Source organism: Cucurbita moschata, unplaced genomic scaffold (genome assembly GCF_002738365.1).
Source record: "Cucurbita moschata cultivar Rifu unplaced genomic scaffold, Cmos_1.0 Cmo_Scf00043, whole genome shotgun sequence".
NCBI lineage: Eukaryota > Viridiplantae > Streptophyta > Magnoliopsida > Cucurbitales > Cucurbitaceae > Cucurbita > Cucurbita moschata.
Window position 1 is genome coordinate 1856977 of NW_019268559.1, and position 20282 is coordinate 1877258.

A 20282-nucleotide genomic window follows, 5' to 3' on the forward strand; every position below is an offset into this window, starting at 1 on the left:
TATGTCTTCAACTAATATTTTTGGCAAAATCAAGAGCAAATTTAATATTATAAATATTAAATAAGGAAAATATGAGAATCTTAAAATTAATTATTTCTATTTTTTTTAGTAGACATAGCTTTTATTTATTTATTTTATTAGAAGGTATGAGATTCTCAAATGGTAGCCTCACGTCTCTCGATGTCTGACTTTGATACCATTTGTAACAGTTAAAGTTCACCGTTAAAGATATGGTCCGCTTTGACTCGTTACATATCGTCGTCAGCCTCATAAATTTAAAACCCGCCTGTTAAGAAGAAATTTTCATACCGTTATAAGGAATGTTTAGTTTCTCTCCAACCGATGTGGGATCTTACAACGATGACTTTAACTCATTCCATTTATTGACATGACCTTTATTATTCATCTCTTCAATTCAACAATACGTGAAGGTATCGAAAATTATGACCTCTTCATAAACATAGGCATAAATCAATTAAACTACACTCTAGTTGATTATTATTACTATTTTGCATGTAATTTTATTTGTAAGTTTTTTTAAAATTAAAATTCTACGTTCAATTGAATAAAAAATCCATAAAGTTGGTAAGATAATTTGTTAATGTTAAATTACAAATTTAGCCCTATAACACGTGATATTAAAAAAAAAATTAGAATCAATTATTTACTAAGTTTTATCAAATTATAGAAACTATAAAAAAATTAATTTAAAAATACTAGATCCTTATTTCTCTAAAAAAAATTATAAAAACTATAATAATAATAATAATAAAAAGATCGCAATAATATTTTAATAACAAAAATAGATAAATAATTGAAATGATTAATTTCCATATGGGCCAGAGCCGTTCCATGGAAGCCCATACCGGCGGCACGCGGGGAGGTGAGGATATTATGGTAATTTCACAGGTAACCATAAACTAACCCTCGGCAAAGGAATCCTTTTGAGAGTTTGTAGTGAGAAGCAAACCTAATGAATAGAAAGAGAGAGAAACGTTTGAATTTCTTTGTTTGTTTCTTTTAGAGAGAGAGAGAGACCTTTCTGCTTCTTAGACCTCTTCCCAGACCTACGTCTCTTCTCTTTTTCTCTCTGCGATCGGATCGCTCAATCTTTTGAAAATCCTTCAAGATTAATTTGTTCGATTCATTTTTTTTTTTAATTCTTAGCAGTTGTTAGTTCTTCGAAAAATCAAAAACAAATTTGTTTTGATCTTATTGCTTAATTTTATTTTACTTTTTGCACTGTTTGCCGTCGATCAAGGTACTGCCATCTGAAAGAAACCCTAATTTTATAATTTATGATGGCTGCTTCTAATTTACCTGTCGCTGATTCGGCGGCGGCATCGAGTGTCAATCAGTCTCCTCGTAATTCTGGGCAGAATTACGGCAGTCGCAGCCCCAAATCATCATCACGTCGCTCTGGTGGACGCACAGTGTCTTCTTCTCCGTGGACCCAGATTGTTCGCGGTGAAATGGACATGGCGGCGGCTGTTTCGTCATCTGCATCTCCGACTACTGTTATTGAATCGATATCGTTTTCGTCTTCTTCTTCGTCTGAGGAGCCACTGAGTGAGAGTTTGGATGGCGGAAATTGGTCGTCTGCCAATGTTGCTGGAAAGAAGCCTGCGTGGAATAAGCTCTCTAATGGAACTGAGGCTGGGCCTGTCATGGGGGCTGTGTCTTGGCCCGCTCTGTCGGAATCTGCCAAGGGCACGCCTAAATCATCTTCGGATTCACTTAAAAGTTTAGGGGATGGATCCACTGGCGCGCAGGTTATTTTCTATCAATTTTATATTTGTTGTAATGGCACGTGCTGGAAAAATGAAAATGATAGATTCAGTTTGTTTGTAGGGATAAATGTTCAAACTGCTGCAGTCTATCTACATGATTAAGCTAAATCTTTCTACTTTTTCTGACATTAAAATGATAGATTTATCAATAGGTTCAAGAAATTGTTTCCTGGGTTAGTCTGCATATTCTCCTCGAATAGGTTGGTTAATTAACCATGTTCTCCATGGCTCAATTATTGACTTAATATCTGTCTTGTTATCTAATAGAGTGGTCGTCACTCTTGCACATTTTGTTTATTTTGTTTATCTTGTTATTACGTAAAGCTTTGATCAAAACATGGAAAGAGGATGAAATTTCTGTTGAAATTCCCAATTAAGCCACTCTTTGCCTAATTTCCTTGTTGAATTAGTAGAAATATCATTTTTGTTTTTATAAATTTCATACAACATTGAAATTTATTTTCTTGCGAAGAAAAATAAAGACTACCAAGATATAGGCATATAGAGTTAGTTGCTTTTTCTTTTTTTTTTTGTTGGTTTACCACGAATGTATGGGAGGGTCTTGACTTATTTATTTATGTTTTTTAAACATTTTTTTGGTACTAGTATTTATTTATTTATTTTTTACTTATAGGGGACTGGAACTTCGTCTTCCTCATCAAACAAAGAAGGTAATAATGATGTCAGACCCAATCCTGATTCATCTCTTACTCATCCAATAACCTCACGCCAGAAATCAATGAGGCGTAGTGGTTCAGGTAATTCATATAATAGTGGCCTCCCCCAACAGTCGGCACCTTCAAGTCCTATAATTGATCCAGCTCCTAATAATTCTTCAAAGGATCAGACAGAGAGAAGTACATTTGCATCACCATCACATAATGATCATGGTCATCAACAACCACGTTACTCATTTCGTAGTCGTGGTGGTTCACATCCACGTGGTGATAATTCCCATCATCATAACTATGGTTCTAGACGTGATCACGATCGTGGAAATCAAGATTGGAATTCAAATAGAAATTTTAATGCACAACCTCATAGAGTTGTTCACAGGTTTATTAGACCTTCTCCACCTCCACCTCCTAATACTGCTGCCTTTATTTCTGCTCCACCAATGAGGCCTATTGGGGGTCCATTATCCTTCCCTGGTAGGCTCTACATTTGTTTTGTGAGGTATCATGATTTTTTGAATGCGAACTTATTTAATGCTTGAATCTTTTTGTAGATTTTGCATCTCCTCCAATGGTATATGTTGGTCCTCCTCCTCCAGAGGCTCTTAGAGGTGTACCTTATGTCACTTCAATACCACCCAACGCAATGTTTTTTCACCCAGACCCTCAGTTGTATGCTATGATAGTGAGTCAGATAGAATACTATTTCAGGTATATTTGATGTGGTAGCTTTTAACCTTTTCGTATCATCCTTGTCTAGGTGTTAAGAGTTTTGAAAACTTTTTAATGGTTACTGCACCTTATATTTGTGAATTGCAGTGGTCAAAATTTAATAAAAGACACTTTCTTGAGAAAGAACATGAATGAAGAGGGATGGGTTCCAATTAGACTAATAGCATCCTTCAACAAGGTGAGTTGCTTATCTTACCAAGAATGTATAACTACTTTTTTTTACTAGGATGTCCAGATGATCTTCATTTTCTGTTAGGTTTCTGCCTTGTGCAGTGTCTATGCATGTTTTCCCTGGTAAATATTTTTAGGAAAAACTGTTTATGCAAGGTGAGTTGTCTATGCATGTTAGGTTTCTGCCTTGAGCTTTTCAAAAAAATTTAAAAATGTGTTCCTTTACTTTCTTTATACTCTGCGTTCCTTTGAAACTGTTCTAAAGAAAAGTTCTAGTGAAATTTTTGCAATCGTTCTTGGAATTTTGATTTACTTTCTGCTATATTGTACATTTTCTAAAAAAATGTTATGAAAAGTCATTTTGCCCGATTAATTTTTCCAGATTGTTTTTCTGATTTGAAAACTGTTTGGAAGATAATTTTTTCCTGCTTTCTTTTACCTCTACATATATATCAAATTATGCTTAGGAAATTACGCGATGATTATATATAAGCTGTGTAGGCATAGAGAACTCATAATAAAAATTGTTGCACCTCTGCCTGAATGTTGTTTCTCTTCCTGTATTTTTGGGTTCCGAAAACATTTTTAAAAATATATCTTGTCAACTCTTTTGATTAAAAAAAAAAAAAAAAAACTTTTATTTTTGAAATCAGATTTTTTTAGACTCGGTTCTCAAAATGTCTCTTTATGATTTATTAAATATGTCAATAGTGCATCTCACAAAGAAAAAAAAGGCTGCTACAGCAAGAAGAAAATAGAATTAGTTGATTACTGAAATAGCTGGAGAATTAAAATATTGGTTCTGATTTTGGAGATTCAAATTTATCTGATTAAAGATATCGATTTGTAGCATCAGAGTGAATTTAGAATAGAATTTTGTGTCTGATGACATGAGGAGGCTGAATTTTTACATAGCTTTACCCTATGGTCAATGAAGTACAGGTGTTAATTTTTGTAGCTTCCTTGTATGATTGTTATGTCATTTCCCGTCCTTTTATGAACCTTCATCCTGCATGTCACACATTTTTTGCACTTTGTGGAAAAGGAGCTTTGCCAGACCGCATTAGTTAAATATAGCATGCATGTTTTATTTTTTTCAAGAATTTTATGTCAATGACTTGATTGGTGTGGGATATGAACGGAAATGTTGACATTGTGATGTGATGTGTTGTAGATATTTAATTGTATTTCATTTACAAATGGGCGTTGGGACATTTTTAAGAGTGATTTGCTAAAGTTATTCAATGATTTTATGAGATATGGATCAATACTTGATCATGAGTGATATTAAGGGTTTTAGGCCGGACAGCTTAGTGACAAGCCTTCAAAAATATCATTTCTTAGTCTTTGACTAAGAGAATGTTGAAGGCTTAGACGGCGTCTTTATCAGATGAGGTTGAGGGTTATTATAGACCTCACTATCTGTTGGTCATCTTTAAGAAGATTGATTTTGAGAATGTTATGGTCATGTCGACTGGGATATCGGATGAGGTCCCTAGGGACGAAAGTTTTTGTCTCAATTTAGAACTTGAGTAGGCCACTCCTGTACTTCGATAACTTTTCCATCTTATTAAAGGGAGATCGTAGTTTTCTTCTCCCTAAGGTCTTTGTAGTCATCAGTTACTAACCCCTTTTATAATTATGATCTTGGTTTGTTGTATTGGAGTTCGTTTCTGTAATTAGCTTTTGGACTCTCTTTTGTTGGTGGGTTTGTTTTTTGTAAGCTCAGTTTCTTACTAAAAGAAAAAACATTCTTAATAGCTTTATTACAAGGGAGATGTGTAGAGGCTTGACCGATTATAGTGGGGTGGCTGAAGTTACAGTGCATCTTACTCAGTGTTGGTGATACCATCTTTTTCTGTACTAGGGAAGAGCCCTTTGTCCATTTTAGTAGGATTCTTCACATACTTAAGTTAGTCTTCTAGCTTTAAATTAGTTGGGATAAGTGTTTCATTGTCAATGTAACGTGGAGTTTGGGACCTTATTTCTCCCCTTAAAGTAGCTAAGCTGGCCCTCTTGAAACTTAGTGTATAAGGAATCACTGCAAGGGAAGTAAGATTCAAATTACCTTGTTGATTAAATATCTCAAGACAAGAACACTTGTTTGAGATTCGAATCACTCCACAAGCAAAATCGATCATGTCTAACTTGAATGTTATTCTAAACATGCAATCTAAACTACATAGAATTTGCAAAGGAAGGGTAAGACACTTGGCCCTAATGATAAAGAATCACTTAAAATTCAGATTATCTTGTTGATCAAATATCTTAAGGAAAAAACACTTGTGTGAAATTCGAATCACTCCACAAGCAAGATTGATTATGTCAAGTTTGAATGATTCTATACGCAACCTAAACTACATAGAATTGCAAAGAAACTTAGCTATTAGCTAAAAGAAAGCACAAATGCTCCTTGTACAACATTTTCCAAATCCCCTTTACAAAGGTAACATACTTGACTTTATATAGTCTCAAAATGAAACTCTTGACCCTCCATGAGACATTTCAAGAGTTTGTAACTTTCATACTTTAGGACCATAATTAGCCACTATGTATACTTTATGATATAATTAGCCTCTCTGTAAACGCAACTTTAAAGTAAACAAAGTCTTAAAATACATTAATGAAATACAATAACTCTAAGTCATCATCCTCATAAATTTGTAACCATTTAAGAATAAATGAAGCCCCACTTAAACTATCTTGAAGCTTTTGTTACATAAATGAAGTTTGATTCTTCTCAACGTGGCATTAATATTCAGTTTTATTAATATTCATTTGTCTTTTTATTATAAATAATTGTTGTGTGTGATCTAGTAAGAGGAGAAGAAGAAAAGGAAGAGTTTTGAGTACACTTTTGGAATTACTATTTGAGTTTTTGTTGTGTGCCTCTTTTTGCTCGGTTTTGTTAGTTTTTCCCCTTTCTTTTTTGTTCTTTTCTACTTCCGATCTCCTTGATGAAAGCAGTTCTTTTCCATAAAAAAAAGTACTTGCATGATTGACTGCAAGGTCGGTGGTTCTGTGCTTTCTGAGATAATTGTGAAGAATGACTTCTATCATGTAGCTTCTATAATTTCTTCCATCATTCAATAGCCATATTTTCTTTTTATATCGCTAAATCATGTAACTCAAAATGGAGGTTATATGAATAAATCTGGGGACCAGAATGCATGATATTGTTTTTATCCTTCAGAATATGTCATCTGGGCACTCTTTTGTAGGTTAAACGTCTGACTGAAAGTATCCCAATTATATTGGATGCATTGCAATCATCTTCACTTGTGGAAGTAAAGGTCAGTAGTCATCAGCTCCTGAACGAGCCTTTTCCTCTATCTATAATTGGAGACTTTAAGTTGGGAAAACTCGCTGCTAAATGGATTTGCATCCTTAAAATGTAGTAATAGTAGTGATGGGGATAGACAAGCAAAATTTCAAATCATTTTTCTCTTATTCTTGTATATATGAACACTTTTTTTTTTTTTTTTGTTTTTTTGGCTTGCTCTTAGGGAGAGACGGTAAGGAGGCGTAATGATTATGACAGATGGATTATTCGACCTGGTGAAATTCCTGATGTTGCAGGCCCATTAAGCCCAGGAAGTTCCAATCAGGATATGTTGGCAGCTGGTGTTCAAACTATTGCGCTAGAGAATATTAATCATAGGGTATCTGAAGGTGGGCAGGGTGCTGTTCATGTTGAGGCACACCAAAGTAGTAGGCCATCTGGAAATTTGAGTACGCACGCACAGCCATATGGTGATAATGGTACAGACCAAGTAAATACCAAGGCAGGTTCAGATCATTCATCTTCTGAAAGGAGTTAGACCAAGAACTTGTGCTGTGAACCCGTGTCCTTCTGAATGAAAACTAGATGTGGGTAGTAGAGATTGAGGAGATGTTAGTGGACACGGTTTGCTTAACAACAATTCTCTTCTCGTGATGCCAAGTAAATTGGTGGGACTGAAGTTGAAGAAGAGGAACAATAATGAAAAGATAAAGGGAAAAAGAAGAAAAAAAACTTAAATTAAAACTTAAACTTCAAAAAAAAAAAAAAAAAAAAAAANTGGGTATCTCTTATTGGAAATCAATTTAAAATCAATTTATGCAGTTCAATCCATTGACCAAGATTAGACATGTCAACTTTCCAGGATCCAATCCTTTTCCTCTACAAATCCAGACAGTCCCAATCTCCGTCCATACGCTCCTACCGCCGCCGCCGTCGTCGCCACCATCCAAAAATGAACATCGTCTTCTTCCTCTCAGTTTTCTTACTCTTCGTCGGAGCCAACAGTTCTCAATTTCCGATCGACGAAGCAACCATCGCCGAAATCCAACACGCTTTCTCCCAAAACAAGCTCACCTCCAGAGAACTTCTCGATCACTACCTGAACAAGATCGATTTTCTTAATCCAGTGCTTAGAAGCGTTCTCGAAGTGAATCCTGATGCGAGAGCCCAAGCGGAAACCGCCGATCGAGAGAGGGAGCTCGCTGGAGGAAAAGCCCTTGGCGAACTCCATGGAATTCCAGTGCTGCTCAAGGATTCAATTGGAACCAAGGATCGGCTCAATACCACGGCCGGTTCCTTCGCATTGCTAGGTTCGGTGGTGCCTCGAGATGCGACGGTGGTCCACCGCCTGAGGAACGCCGGTGCGGTGATTTTGGGGAAAACTTCGCTCACTGAGTGGTATGGGTCTCGGTCTCTGAAGATTCCCCATGGCTGGTGCGCTCGCGGCGGTCAAGCCCTGGTCAGTAATTTTTAGTTTTAGTTTTAGTTTCCAATTCCTATTTTCTTTTCAATAAAAAAAAAAAAAAAAATACAAATCTTAAATATTTTAAATTTATGTTTATTTAAATTTCTTATTTGTAATAAAATTTTTAATTCTCAAATTTATATCAAACAAATTTAATTTTATATCTAAGCTTACTAAATATTTTAGGCATAAGTTTAAAAGATCATAAATTAAATTTATAATTTAATTATTAAATAAAGAAAAATATAATTACATTGGGTAATTATTTATTTATTTTAATAAAAAAAGCATTCACGTCTAAAATTTTAAGTTAAAAATATAAAAAATTTATACAAAAATAATTTTTTAAATAAAATTAAGAGACATTTTTGAAAAATAGGAATAAATTCAAATCACCTTAGCTTGTTTTATAATTATTTGGTTTTTATTTTGGAAATTATTTTTGTTTTTTTTTACCATTTTCCACTAAGAATTTCATGTTTATTAAGAAAATATTTAAATTTTTAGTTAAATTTCAAAAAAAAAAAAAAAAAAAAAAAAGTTAAGAGAAAAACTATAACAGAAGTTCCTTTGCGGTGGAGGGATGCATTTATGGTTTTGTGGGCTGGTGTTGGCGCATGGCTTGTTTCTTAAGTTCATATTCCTTTTTGTTGTGGTTTTCCTTCTTTTTGGTGATGATGGCATGTACTTAATGTGGGGAATTTTGATTTGCCTCCCCATGGTTGCCCCTCAGCTGGTTTTTTGATATCTTTGGGGTCAAAGAACTCTCGAGTTCTTCGATGAGAGAACACGGTAATCCGGGAAAGAACTTTGCTTTTGTTCTGCAAGGTGAATCTATCATAGAGGTTGGCTTTTGTTGGATATTGTGGAGGCTGGGCTGCTGCAAACTTCTGTTCTTCTGTCTGAAGGTTCTTCTTTCTATCCTTTTATTATTGTTTTTCAGAGACTTACCCCTTGGCGTTTGCTTTATAGATGTCTATCTTCCAACTTCAAACGCCGCATTAGGAACTTCTGAAGGTTGAACTGCATAAAATGCCCCCTTCCCCCCATTATGCTCTGAACTTTCTCTTCCAGTTCATATTATTTTGCTCCAGATATCATCTTTATTTTATTGGCATGTTTTGGATCAGATTGTACTTGAAAAATGGGAATTTGCAATACCAGTAACAGTGCTGCAATTGACCCGAATTTTTGCGTCTGTTCGTTCCCCTTTCTATTCCCTATCCTGGAGTTTTTGAGTATATTTGTTGAAACTAAATTATCAAAATAGTGTGGTTATGAAGCTTAGTTAGAGGTGAAATTTTAAATTTATCTCTTATTATATAGTTCTGTTTATAAAGAAGTGTACACCAGCCTTATACATCTAACATTACAAGATCAGGTATATTATTGAATATTTTTGGACTAGGAGAGCTTGGCTAGAGCGTCCTTTACAAGTTGACGAGTCAGAATTTTGTAGGCTTTGCTGGAAGGGTGGTAGCTATCCCAGAAGACGTACTTATCCGCATCGGGGCACGATAATGGTATGGATGAAGGGTTGCATAGAACGCTGACCTCTATATTTCCTGTGCCACAACACCCTTTCTTCGCCTCCTCGAACCCTGAAATCATCTCATCCATCCAAAACCTTATAATTATATTACGATTTTAGATTCTCGTCTATTTATGTCTTTAAAATCGTCTTATAAATACATTATTTTTAATTTTGTGTTTAATATGTTCATTCTTTTGGATTTAATAGGTCATTTAATCCACCTCACATTTTTTAAAATTTATAGGTTAAAATAACTTGAATAAGCAAAGGGCGTTGGGCAGCACAATCTATTTCAATGAGGAAGTTACAAAGTTCTAAATAATGAAAGATAGGATGAATCGTTTTGACTCAAAAAAAAAGTCTAGTAGAATTTTGTTTATAATTTTTATTATTTAAATAAAAAATTCTATTATTATATATTATTATATAAATAATAAATAATTGAATAATGTAAGGTAAATTTATTATTAAAAAATATCACTAAAAAAATATAAATTCAAATAAAAATAAACATTTTTTTTATCAAAGTAATCTTTGGAATTTCCTAATGTTTTGAGCGGATGAATATGAAATTCCTTTCTTTAGGGTATGTTAAAAAAAAAAGAAGAGATATTTAATTTAATATTTAATAATTCTGTTAATTTTTAATAATTTAAAATATATTAAGAAAATTAAGAAAATTTACATTTTTAAGAAAGTGAAAAAAGTAGCAAATAATTTGGCATTTACAAAAAATAAAAAACTTTATGAAACGAATGTTACCTTGGCTTTTGCAATAAGGGTAAAATTGAGAATTTGAAAAATTAGGATCGAATTAAAAATTAACAATTTAAAAAATTGAAAGTTATAGGCGATGAATATGAATATAAATGAAGGATGGAAGAACAAATGAAAGGAGAAATTACCATATTGGGCAGAATTTTGAATGATAGCAAGAAGCCGATCGTAGACATCCAAATAAGCAATGGTGGCATCCGAATATTGATTTTCGAGCGACGTAATCAACGACGATAGCTTCGAATTGAAAAGCAACGCCGCTCCATTGGCAGCTTCCGAACAGCCTCGGGCGATGCCGCCGTTTAGGGTTCTCTTGGACGGAAGGCAGCCAATCGCCGGCAAGCTGAGAACTCCGATCCGTCTTCCTCCGAGTGCGTAAAGCTGGTGCAAGAAAGTGGAAGCTGATCGGAGCATGAGATCGGTGTAGGATGGGATGTCGTAGTGGAATCGTCGGAAGGGAGTGATGAAATAGGTGTTTGCAATGTCGTCGCTGCCGGTGCAGACTATTATTACGCTTTTGGATAGGATCGCCGTCGCCTTTTCTTCTCCGACCGCCGCTTTTATCTTCTTTATGTACTCTTTGAACATCTCCAGTTGATCGTCTAGCGACAACACTGACTGGTTTTGAGAGAAAAAAAAAAACAAAAAAAAAATCATATATTTTAGAAATAAAATAATTTAATTCGCTTTCTATTTCATATTTAATATTTAATAATAAATTGTAGTTTAATATATATATTTTATTATATGGTAAATATCTAAATATATCTATTTATTATTATTTTTTCATAGTAATTTATTTATTATAAATTAAGCAAACATGAGAAGTAATTTTTCTCCACTTTTCTATAAATATCTTAAAAAATATTTATTTAAAAAAATTTAATCAATAATTTCTGTTACAAATTTAATAATATTTCATAAAATAAATCTAACACTCAAACTATATAGATATTATTATTATGAAGATTACCGCTATTTTGGACGTGAGAGGGTCATATCCAGAAGCTCCGGAAGCAAAACTAACGCCGGTAAGAAGCTCCTCAGTTGTCAAATTTGGATCAAGATATGCCGGCAACAACTCCTTCACACCAAGCTCTTCCGCTGTTACGTTTTAAAATTTACAAGCATATATGGTGTTAGCTTACAAACAATGCTTGCAATAAAAGAATCGTCTTTGTTATTAATCTGAACATAATTCAACTAGTTAAAATATATAGATATTAAATAGTCAACAATGCAAGATTTGTTTATTTTTCAATTGCTCGAAACAAATACGTATACAAAATATGGTATCGGGTTAGCTACCTTTCCTTAAATTCCTACTAAACTCAAAAGCTCAATTTGACGGGTTTAAGAGTTTAACCTGCAAAATCAGAAGGAATTTTGCCGTTGCTAAACCGTCCGGTCGACATTCCGCCATTGAAATCCCTTCCATAAGGTGCAAAGTCACATTTGACCAATGTTTTGATGTAGTTATTGTTGCCTGGGTCCACGATTGAATCTCCGAACACAAGTATTGCCGAAACTTCTACTTTTTTCGACACTAAGTTAGAATCAGCGACAATGATGACGTGGCAAACAAACAAAAATATCTCCAAGTAATTACGTATTTTCATTTCTGTCAAACGAATGACTGGTTGGAGATGGGTAATGAGTGAGCTTCATGTACTGTTTATATAATGGTAGCTTTCGTTTCCCCATGAGTTGGCTACATGACGTGGCTTCTAATCACTGGCTATTTGATTTCCCATGAGCTGGCTGTTGACGTGTGTACTGATCAATGGCTTAATCCGGCTTTTTTTGGGAAGTTGATGATTTGGCATTAATTAAACAGCTACAAATCAATATCAATTATGTCGGTGATAGCTATTTTCATATTTTTTTAATAACATAACGAGACAAAAAATTATATCTCCATTATATATAATTATCATCTCCGACCCTGTTTAGAGGGGTCTCTCTATCATCTTTTGTATTTTCCATGTTATATAGGATAAGTTTACGGCTCCGTGCGTTAAATGAGTCTAACTGAAAGTTCAAACGTTCACCGATATTTGCATATAATTATTAATATTTATTTTTTTATTCGACACATTTTAACTATTAATTCAAGTATAATTAATATTTTTAATTGTTGTTTAGCAAATCTCGAACGATAAATTTCACAATTAATAAAAAATAAATAAAAAGGTCAATTCGGTCTCACTTTCATTGAAAATAAAAATTCACTAATTTAACACGAAGTCTACATCTTCAACTGTGTAACATAATTATCATCTAGAAATTGATTCACAACCAATTAAATAAATATTAATTAATAACTCATAAAACAATATTTTTATGCAATAATTTTTATTTTTTAAAAATTGACAATACATTCAGAAAAATAAAAGTAACTAAATTGGTGTGAAATGGCGGTGAGCATTAAAAACATTATCCATTTATTGGCCGTCGGCTAATTAAAACATTGGCTCACAAGAGCGAAAATGACGTTATTAAAATCTTAAACCAAACCCGATACATATCTACAAACTCCCAATCTAACGTATTTATAATTTTATAAAAATTGTAATTTTAATTTTATTTCGTTCTTATGTTTCGATTAAATTTCATAAATATTTCACATTAATAATATATATATATAGATCGAGTACTAGTACACATAAATGTATATATAATAAAAAAAATGTTAGATACGAGATCAATGGTATGTTCTCTTTTGTTTTCATATTAGAAGGTGTGATTTGTACGATCATATATATATATAATAAATTAATTTTGAGAATTTGTCAATTATTATTAAAATTAAAATTTAATGAGATAAACCTAATATATATTAAAAACATAATTTTAATTTAAATTTTTATAAAAATAAATGAATTAATTTGATTTAAATTTCATGCTTTAGAAGTAACCAGAAGCACCGAACCCCAAGCCAAGCTAAAAAACAAACCCATTAAAAATGATGACATGTCACTCCCTCATTCGTAGACGTGTATTAATATCCACGTGTCGATGTAAAAGAAAATGACGTGTGATCAGCTGCGCCACGTAATCAAATTGTTCCTCCGCAGATATTACTGCGTCGTTTGAATGGAAGCCAAAGCAATCTTAAAATTTACTTTCTTTTGATCACCGGCGGTAATGGGTTTTTTAGATCGTTGCGCCGACGTCTGCAACTTCTCGCACGGCCACAGCCATGACAGTAAAAAGCTGAAGAAAAACCGGCAACTTCAGGTAAATTTTAAAATAACCCATGGAAAAAATTAAATTACCGATTTATTTTAAGCTTGATTTAATTGATTCAGTGTTAATTTTTGAAGACGGTGGAGATTAAAGTGAAGATGGACTGTGAAGGGTGCGAGAGAAAGGTGAAGAAATCGGTGGAGGGAATGAAAGGGGTGACGGAGGTGGAGGTGGAGCCGAAGCGGAGCAAGCTGACGGTAGTGGGTTACGTCGATCCCGATAAGGTTCTGCATCGGGTCCGTCACCGGACGGGGAAGACGGCGGACTTTTGGCCGTATGTCCCGTACGACGTCGTGGAACACCCTTATGCGCCTGGAGCCTACGACAAGAAGGCGCCGCCGGGATATGTACGGAATGTTACGGCTAACCCGGAGGCGGCGCCGCTTGCACGTGCCAGCTCGTTTGAGGTTAAATACACTACCGCCTTTAGTGATGAGAATCCCAATGCTTGTGTTTTAATGTGAAAACAACGACAATGTAATGTAAATGACTTGTGAGATATTGCTGTCCACGTAGATTTTTTTTTCTTTTAATTTTTTATTTGTAATTTTTAAATTAATTAGTTTTTAAGGTCGTGATTTTACAAGGGTAATCTAGTAATATTTTGAAATAATTTGGTAAAATTTTATGATATGAAAATCGCATCTAATAATATAATATGTGGTTTTTTTTTTTAAGATTAAAGATAATTTTTAAATTATATACAAAATATTTTGATTTTATGTAATTATTTTTGTTATTTTACGTTAAATTATCTAAATCAACTTTACTTTTTAAAATTTTGAAGACCGAAATTGTCCTTGCTAGTGTATTTATCTGCTTAATTATAATTATAATTAACTGAAAATTTATGATGACTTCATGCATAATCGAAGGATTTATATTTGGTAAAAAAATATATAATATTGACTGAACCTTAAAATATAGTTTTTGATTTTACAGTAAAATCTAATGAAATTAGTTATTGATGTTTTAACATTCAGTAAGTTCATACCAGTAAAATAATTTAACGGTTAAGGTAAAAGCTAGTAAGTTCATACCAGTAAAATAATTTAACGGTTAAGGTAAAAGCTGGGAAGTAAAAGCTGGGAATGTCACTTTTAACGGTTAAGGTAAAGTTGGGCCTAGGCCCAATGAACTTTACAAAATGGGCTGGCTCGTGAAAGGTTTTTCAGCCCGAGGCGTTGTAATTGGTTTCTTGGCCACGGCGTTGTTCGAATTTTCACTATAAAAGCTCCCCGCCATTTCCCTAAGCCCGCGAAATCCGCTCCATGAACTCGTAGAACAATGGCACGACGAACCTTCGATCATCTTTTACTCGAAGACGAGAATTTCTGTTCAGACGCACTTTGTTCCAGTTCGTTGTAGGCCGATTTGTGATTCCGAACTCAGGAATGGTGTTGATACCATCTTCGTTGCGTTGTATGTTTCTCTAAATTTTTCTTCCGTTTCTTGGAGGATGTCGAAGAAGGAGAACAATCTGGTTTTACTATCGTCGGATGAAGAATACTGTGGTGGTCGATCATCCAGTTCGAAACGCAGTAATCGAAAGACGAAATCGGAAGAGATATCGGCAAGTGAAGAAGTCTCGAATCTTAGGTTCTCGGACATAACTGCATAAGGATTTCCGCAATGTTGAGGTATATGTGGAATTCCTTGTTTCTCATCCATGCTTTACATAACTCTCTTGTCACCGTATTAGATTCTGGTGTGCGCGCGCGCATAGATGAGAATGAATTTAGCTGGTGTGTAGTTGTTGCTCTGAAGAAAAACTTGCGTTGGACCAGCAATTTTGTCTTATTGTCTCTAGCTCTGTTCTTACGTGTCGCGAGATGTTGATAACGAGGAAGGATTTGGATTTTTCCAATGGTAAGCCTCTTTTGTTTCATTGCTAGTATATTCTCATGTTTCATAGCAGTTTCTTTAGCTATTAATGTTTTTTCTCCCTACTAAATGCTTCTAAGCAGGTTCTAGGGCTTTTCAATTAATTTAGTTCTTTGATACTATGCATTTTGATCTTATTTTGTTGATGCAATTCAACTTAATTTGTGAAGATTTTGGTCAAGTCTTGTCTACCTTCAAAGTATTTGTGGCATGCCATTACTGCGTCGCTGTAGCTTCTCTCAAATTTTCTGTTGATTACTCCAGTGTATACCGAAGGAAAGTTCTGATGTTAATATATTTTCTACGTGGACTCAATTACTTGAAATATCTGAAGTGGAAGATGATCGAACGTCTCACAGATTTCTCACAACTAGATTTTGAATTGCATATTTAAATTTGAAGCTCTGTTCTGGAGGCATTTATAGAAATGAATTATGAACTGATAACCACATTCATTGGAGGAGCTTTCTGCACACGAGAAAAAGGTCATTTGTAATTTGTAATAGTTAAGAATGTTCTGAGTCGATGCTATGCATATACTGTTAGGCTATTTATTTTGTTTATTATTATTATTTTTTTAATGTTTTGCAGTACAAGATGGTAAAACAAAGATCTATCGCTTATCGTGGACTCAGCTTTTAGTTGATTTTTCAGTAGTGTCCACAGACTACCTACCTGCATTGAAGTGGCTGGGTAGCAGGGCACCGGGCGTCACGAAAATTTTAGGGTATTGAGAGTGTCATACTTCAGATGAAATTGAAGATTGGTAAATTAGATAGGCACACAGTTATTAAGCAATCCCAAGACGGTAGGATGTCTTGCTCCTTACCACACGTGGTTTTGTACAATGTAATTAACTTCTGTTCATTATTCAAATATTAATATGAATTTGAGTACAAATTATCATCTTTGTAACAGAAATCCTTTTGCCTATTCATTTAAGACGGTGTCTGAACTCTTGGGAATCAGCTTCCGGCAGATGTTTCTCAGAGGTGTTGTCATTGAAACTTTCGAGTTCTGACTTCTGAGTAGGTACGGTCTCGTATGTTACTAAGATTTGTTGAAAATATTACTCTGATTATTTCAGCTTTGATGCATCTATATGTACACACGCATATATGATTACTTTTTCAAGAAATATTGTCACAAATATATGAACTGCATGAAAATTTGAGGGTCCGTACAAGGGGCCCTTAGCTCTTGAAACGATAGGAATTCCAACTGTGCATAATTGACCATAGATTAATAATATAATGATATGAATAGTTAAGCAAATAAACTTCCGAAATTTGATGAGATATCTATTTACAAGAACAACAAGGCTACGAGTTCTACAAAATTCCTGGCTCTGTATTCCTACCCAGTTCATAAAAGCTGGCGAAATGGCCCACTTGCATCCTTTCTTTTTTTTTTTCTCTTCATTATCCAAACGATATGTTCTATCAAAATAAATGAAGTTGTTACATGACTTTCTTCCTTTATCCAGAAAACTTTCCCCCGGTTGAATTCACATCTATGCACAGGAATTGGTCCGAATAATCTCTCTTGATCCGGATCTTGTCATCACGGTAGTAATCTCTTCACCTCATGCTGGTTAGGATTTTTAGTTTGATTGTAAACTGCCTCATATGCGTGCATGCATACACTTGAAAACCCGACCATTGCTTGGAAAACATGGGGAAAACTCATCTGCAAGTTGTATATTGTCATTGACCTTGTCACACTGATCAAGCTTTCATACTTTTGCTTCTCATCTCGAGCTTTTGTTCTCAAGTTCTCCACCTTATTTTTCTTCTCCTGAACTGGGTCTCTCCCTCTCGTGGATGCTGAGCATTCTCGCATTGAATGTGAGACATATTTACTTTCTAGCGATCTTAGCTCGTTAGCTCTCTTATCAAGCTCTTTCGAGGCATAATCTGCCTTCTTCCTTTGCCTGTTTTCCGCAGCTTGTTGAACAACAATGGCATGGATTACGGTTAAGAAGCTCTTGATCCCTTCGGAAGCCACTTTGTCCGGAATCCTATCAACTGCAAGGTTCCATTCTTCACAAAGTTCGTAAATTCTAGAATGTTGATCTGTTCTTAATAAGGGGTTTCCACTTATCTGGAAAAGGCTAAGCCGGAGCCAGCCTGTAAGAGATTGGACATAATCCTGTTGAGCTTTGACTAAATTGCAAAAAGAACCGTGCCATTGCTGAACTTCAAGCTCAAGCTGGAGAGTGGATTGGCGGTGGATCTCAGATGTTGGCTCAGCAGATGGTAAGATGTTTAGGTATTTGAGCTGCTCAACAATGTGTGTTTGTACCTGATGACACTCGTACATACTCCTCCACATGCACATCAATCTGTAGAAACCAAGGAAAATCTTAGTGTTTAGTATACTTCCAAGTTCAGATGCAATGCTATTTATGCCCATGAAGACATCCAAAAGGTGCTTCGTAATTTTTCAGTTAGGCTTCCTGAAACACCAGAGGTTGCAAAACAATACATTGAGAGTACAGTCAAATGACTAGCGATTTCCTATTTCTGTTGAGGCCAAAACAGAAATTTGAAAGAGACTAACCCTTTGACAAACTCAAGGAGTTGTGGATAGAGTTCAATTTCTCTTAGCTTGATGATTTCAGTCGATGTGGTTTCGATGGCCTGAGAAGCAACCATCATCTGGGACTCCAACTTCTCGACCTCTTTCTTAGTCTTCTCAGTCTTCAGGTAATCAGCCCTCCTCAGTTCCAGCTTTCTCAATAGGTCCACCTTCTTCTCATGCTCTATCCTTATGGCCTCGGCAATCTAAAAAAGCCACTCGAACAATAATTTCACCAAACTTTAGTACAAAGGATTCCACAATTCGGTTCTTCACTGTCTTCAATTGCATTGAGAAATGCTAAAGGTTTCATCTTTGTTTTGTTATGTTGGACCCCATTAGGTAAAAGGAAGAAAAAGTGGGAAGAATCATTTCAAATTAGATTTTATTATTTAAAGCACCAAAATGTCATATTATTCCTCTAATCTGACTGGAGATTTGATTGAAATACGCGAAAGTGATAGCATTACCTTGACCTCCTGGTACAGTTTTTTCTCCCAAGCATACAGCTTCTCCACTGTTGAGCAGTGGCTGCCGCTATTCCCTGTATATCCATTTCCCATATTTGTTGCTGTTAGTTGTCCGTTTAATCTTCCTAATGCATCTGGTTTTGTGTTTGAACCCCACACCCTCAACGAAGGGCTCAAGCTCCACCTATTACTGTAAACCTGTCCTGCTAGCGACATGATATGAAACTCATTAGGTTACTGTATGATTTGGTTGCTTTTCTAGTTCTTTGATATTTGACTTACCTCCTTTATTCTGAGAAGAGAAAGTGGGAACTTCCAAAAGCACAGAGAGCCCAGCACCAGCTTCGGCAGCTTTGAGAAAGTACTCATCAAGCTCCTTGATAATCTCCACCAGATCTTTAGTGTTCCTTGACACTACCACAGCAAGCTCAGTGCTCGAAGCGTCCTTTGAAAAACCACTCACCACCGACGGCGGCGGCGCTGAACTCGCCGCCCCTGTTACAGTGATCCTAGCCTCCGATGCAATGGTGGTAGCCTCCCATTCTTCCTCAGTGCGAGACGTCGACGGCACAAAAGGGTCCCAGAAATCCCAAGTGGATGACGGCGGTGGTGGCGGAGGAGGAGGCAGAGCCGTGGAGGCCGTGGTCGACGTCCAGGTGTCGGAACTGGGACTCATGGGGATAGGTGGAGGTGGAGGTGTAGGCGGCGGTGGCGGCGTTCGTGGGGTTGGAGATGGAACCTCCGGCGGAAGGTGGTGGTGCAGAGGGCGGTGAATGTAGGTCTCTTCATTGGAAAACTGCCGGAGAGCCGCGCCGGTGCCGCGAAGGGAACGAATGTACAAGCTGTGAGAAGCAGAAAAAGCTTGCCTCGCCTTCACCAACTGCTTCATGTACCTCTCTCTTGCTTTGCACCTCGACACAGTTTCTCCTCTCTCTAATCTCGAGTAACAGCTACCCATTTCAGTTCCTTATTAAGCTTCTTCCCTTTTGATCTCCTTCGGCCAAAATCTCAAACAGATGGAAAGAAGAAAGCTTCTCAAGAACAGAACAAATCTCCGGCGGCTTTCTGCTTCCGATCTTCCGTCGTTCTTCACATTCCAATGACGGTAGCTAAAATGGCAGATATTCCATTGGTTGTGGTCATGGTGGTGGTGGTGCTTCAGGCCACTACTGTCAAACTCGTGCCTAAAAAAGCTACTCTCTTTCTTCCTTGTTACTCGCTGGCAAAGCCGGTGCCTTTTTCTGAGCCTTGTAGACTCGGACTTGACCCACTTCAACCTGTGAACTTTGGCCACTTCACAGAGAAATAAAGAAACAATAGGGAAAAATGGAAAATGGTACAGAAAAAAAAAATGGAAAAAGGAAAAAGAAAAGTTTGGGAGTTGGAAGTATATACTTAGTCAGGCTTAAAGATGCAGCCGAGAGAGACAAAAAGGGTGTTGGGCAGCGAGCCAGTAATTTTTATAACCGTTTCGAAAAGACGAAATCGTCCTACCTGTTCCTATCAAATTACTGTAACGGAACACTCTAAATATGGCTATTTAGTATAATCTTACCTCCACGTGTCATTCCACTTTAATCTCTTACCCTTTTACCAAGGGTCATTGACTGTGTGTAGCGCATGCGTGCCTAGACAGGTCGATTTGGGCCACAAAAAAAAAAAAAAAAAAAAAA

At 35.7% G+C, this 20282-nt stretch overlaps 5 protein-coding genes across 6 annotated transcripts; 3 read left to right on the top strand and 2 right to left on the bottom strand.

The window, feature by feature from the left end:
- Positions 1-946: 946 nt before the first annotated feature.
- Positions 947-7427, top strand: LOC111433580 (la-related protein 1C-like). The gene is made up of 6 exons (XM_023070656.1): positions 947-1772; positions 2425-2941; positions 3019-3175; positions 3284-3374; positions 6589-6660; positions 6874-7427. The coding sequence occupies exons 1-6, from the start codon at positions 1299-1301 to the stop codon at positions 7186-7188; spliced, it is 1626 nt and encodes a 541-aa protein (XP_022926424.1). The 5' UTR covers positions 947-1298; the 3' UTR covers positions 7189-7427.
- Positions 7428-7497: 70 nt separating this feature from the next.
- On the top strand, positions 7498-8124 carry LOC111433573 (putative amidase C869.01). Its single transcript, XM_023070642.1, has one exon. The coding sequence runs from the start codon at positions 7498-7500 to the stop codon at positions 8122-8124; it is 627 nt and encodes a 208-aa protein (XP_022926410.1).
- Positions 8125-9406: 1282 nt separating this feature from the next.
- Positions 9407-12072, bottom strand: LOC111433583 (GDSL esterase/lipase EXL3-like). Its single transcript, XM_023070658.1, has 4 exons — positions 11793-12072; positions 11400-11530; positions 10555-11044; positions 9407-9716 (listed from the first exon to the last, which is right to left on the bottom strand). Exons 1-4 carry the CDS (start codon positions 12043-12045, stop codon positions 9520-9522), a joined length of 1071 nt encoding a protein of 356 aa, XP_022926426.1. The 5' UTR covers positions 12046-12072; the 3' UTR covers positions 9407-9519.
- Positions 12073-13548: 1476 nt separating this feature from the next.
- On the top strand, positions 13549-14193 carry LOC111433584 (heavy metal-associated isoprenylated plant protein 27-like). Its single transcript, XM_023070659.1, has 2 exons — positions 13549-13666; positions 13753-14193. The coding sequence occupies exons 1-2, from the start codon at positions 13574-13576 to the stop codon at positions 14137-14139; spliced, it is 480 nt and encodes a 159-aa protein (XP_022926427.1). The 5' UTR covers positions 13549-13573; the 3' UTR covers positions 14140-14193.
- Positions 14194-16825: 2632 nt separating this feature from the next.
- Positions 16826-20228, bottom strand: LOC111433579 (nitrate regulatory gene2 protein-like). 2 transcript variants are annotated; one of them, XM_023070654.1, is made up of 4 exons: positions 18892-20228; positions 18610-18815; positions 18122-18345; positions 16826-17903 (listed from the first exon to the last, which is right to left on the bottom strand). In XM_023070654.1, exons 1-4 carry the CDS (start codon positions 19565-19567, stop codon positions 17123-17125), a joined length of 1887 nt encoding a protein of 628 aa, XP_022926422.1. In that variant the 5' UTR covers positions 19568-20228; the 3' UTR covers positions 16826-17122. The 2 variants fall into 2 exon arrangements, with proteins under 2 accessions (XP_022926422.1, XP_022926423.1); XM_023070655.1 differs by having other exon boundaries at positions 18610-18812; positions 18892-20227.
- Positions 20229-20282: the final 54 nt, after the last annotated feature.

Coding starts and splice junctions, on each gene's coding strand:
- LOC111433580 (XM_023070656.1), top strand. CDS start 1,299: ATGATGGCTGCTTCTAATTTACCTGTCGCTGATTCGGCGGCGGCATCG. Junction 3,176..3,283: donor CAGATAGAATACTATTTCAG/GTATATTTGATG, acceptor TGTGAATTGCAG/TGGTCAAAATTTAATAAAAG. Junction 6,661..6,873: donor CTTCACTTGTGGAAGTAAAG/GTCAGTAGTCAT, acceptor GCTTGCTCTTAG/GGAGAGACGGTAAGGAGGCG.
- LOC111433573 (XM_023070642.1), top strand. CDS start 7,498: ATGTCAACTTTCCAGGATCCAATCCTTTTCCTCTACAAATCCAGACAG.
- LOC111433583 (XM_023070658.1), bottom strand. CDS start 12,045: ATGAAAATACGTAATTACTTGGAGATATTTTTGTTTGTTTGCCACGTC. Junction 11,531..11,792: donor AATTCCTTCTGATTTTGCAG/GTTAAACTCTTA, acceptor AAAACGTAACAG/CGGAAGAGCTTGGTGTGAAG. Junction 11,045..11,399: donor CTCTCACGTCCAAAATAGCG/GTAATCTTCATA, acceptor TCTCAAAACCAG/TCAGTGTTGTCGCTAGACGA.
- LOC111433584 (XM_023070659.1), top strand. CDS start 13,574: ATGGGTTTTTTAGATCGTTGCGCCGACGTCTGCAACTTCTCGCACGGC. Junction 13,667..13,752: donor AGAAAAACCGGCAACTTCAG/GTAAATTTTAAA, acceptor TAATTTTTGAAG/ACGGTGGAGATTAAAGTGAA.
- LOC111433579 (XM_023070654.1), bottom strand. CDS start 19,567: ATGGGTAGCTGTTACTCGAGATTAGAGAGAGGAGAAACTGTGTCGAGG. Junction 18,816..18,891: donor CTCTTCTCAGAATAAAGGAG/GTAAGTCAAATA, acceptor TCATGTCGCTAG/CAGGACAGGTTTACAGTAAT. Junction 17,904..18,121: donor CTCCTTGAGTTTGTCAAAGG/GTTAGTCTCTTT, acceptor TGGTTTCTACAG/ATTGATGTGCATGTGGAGGA.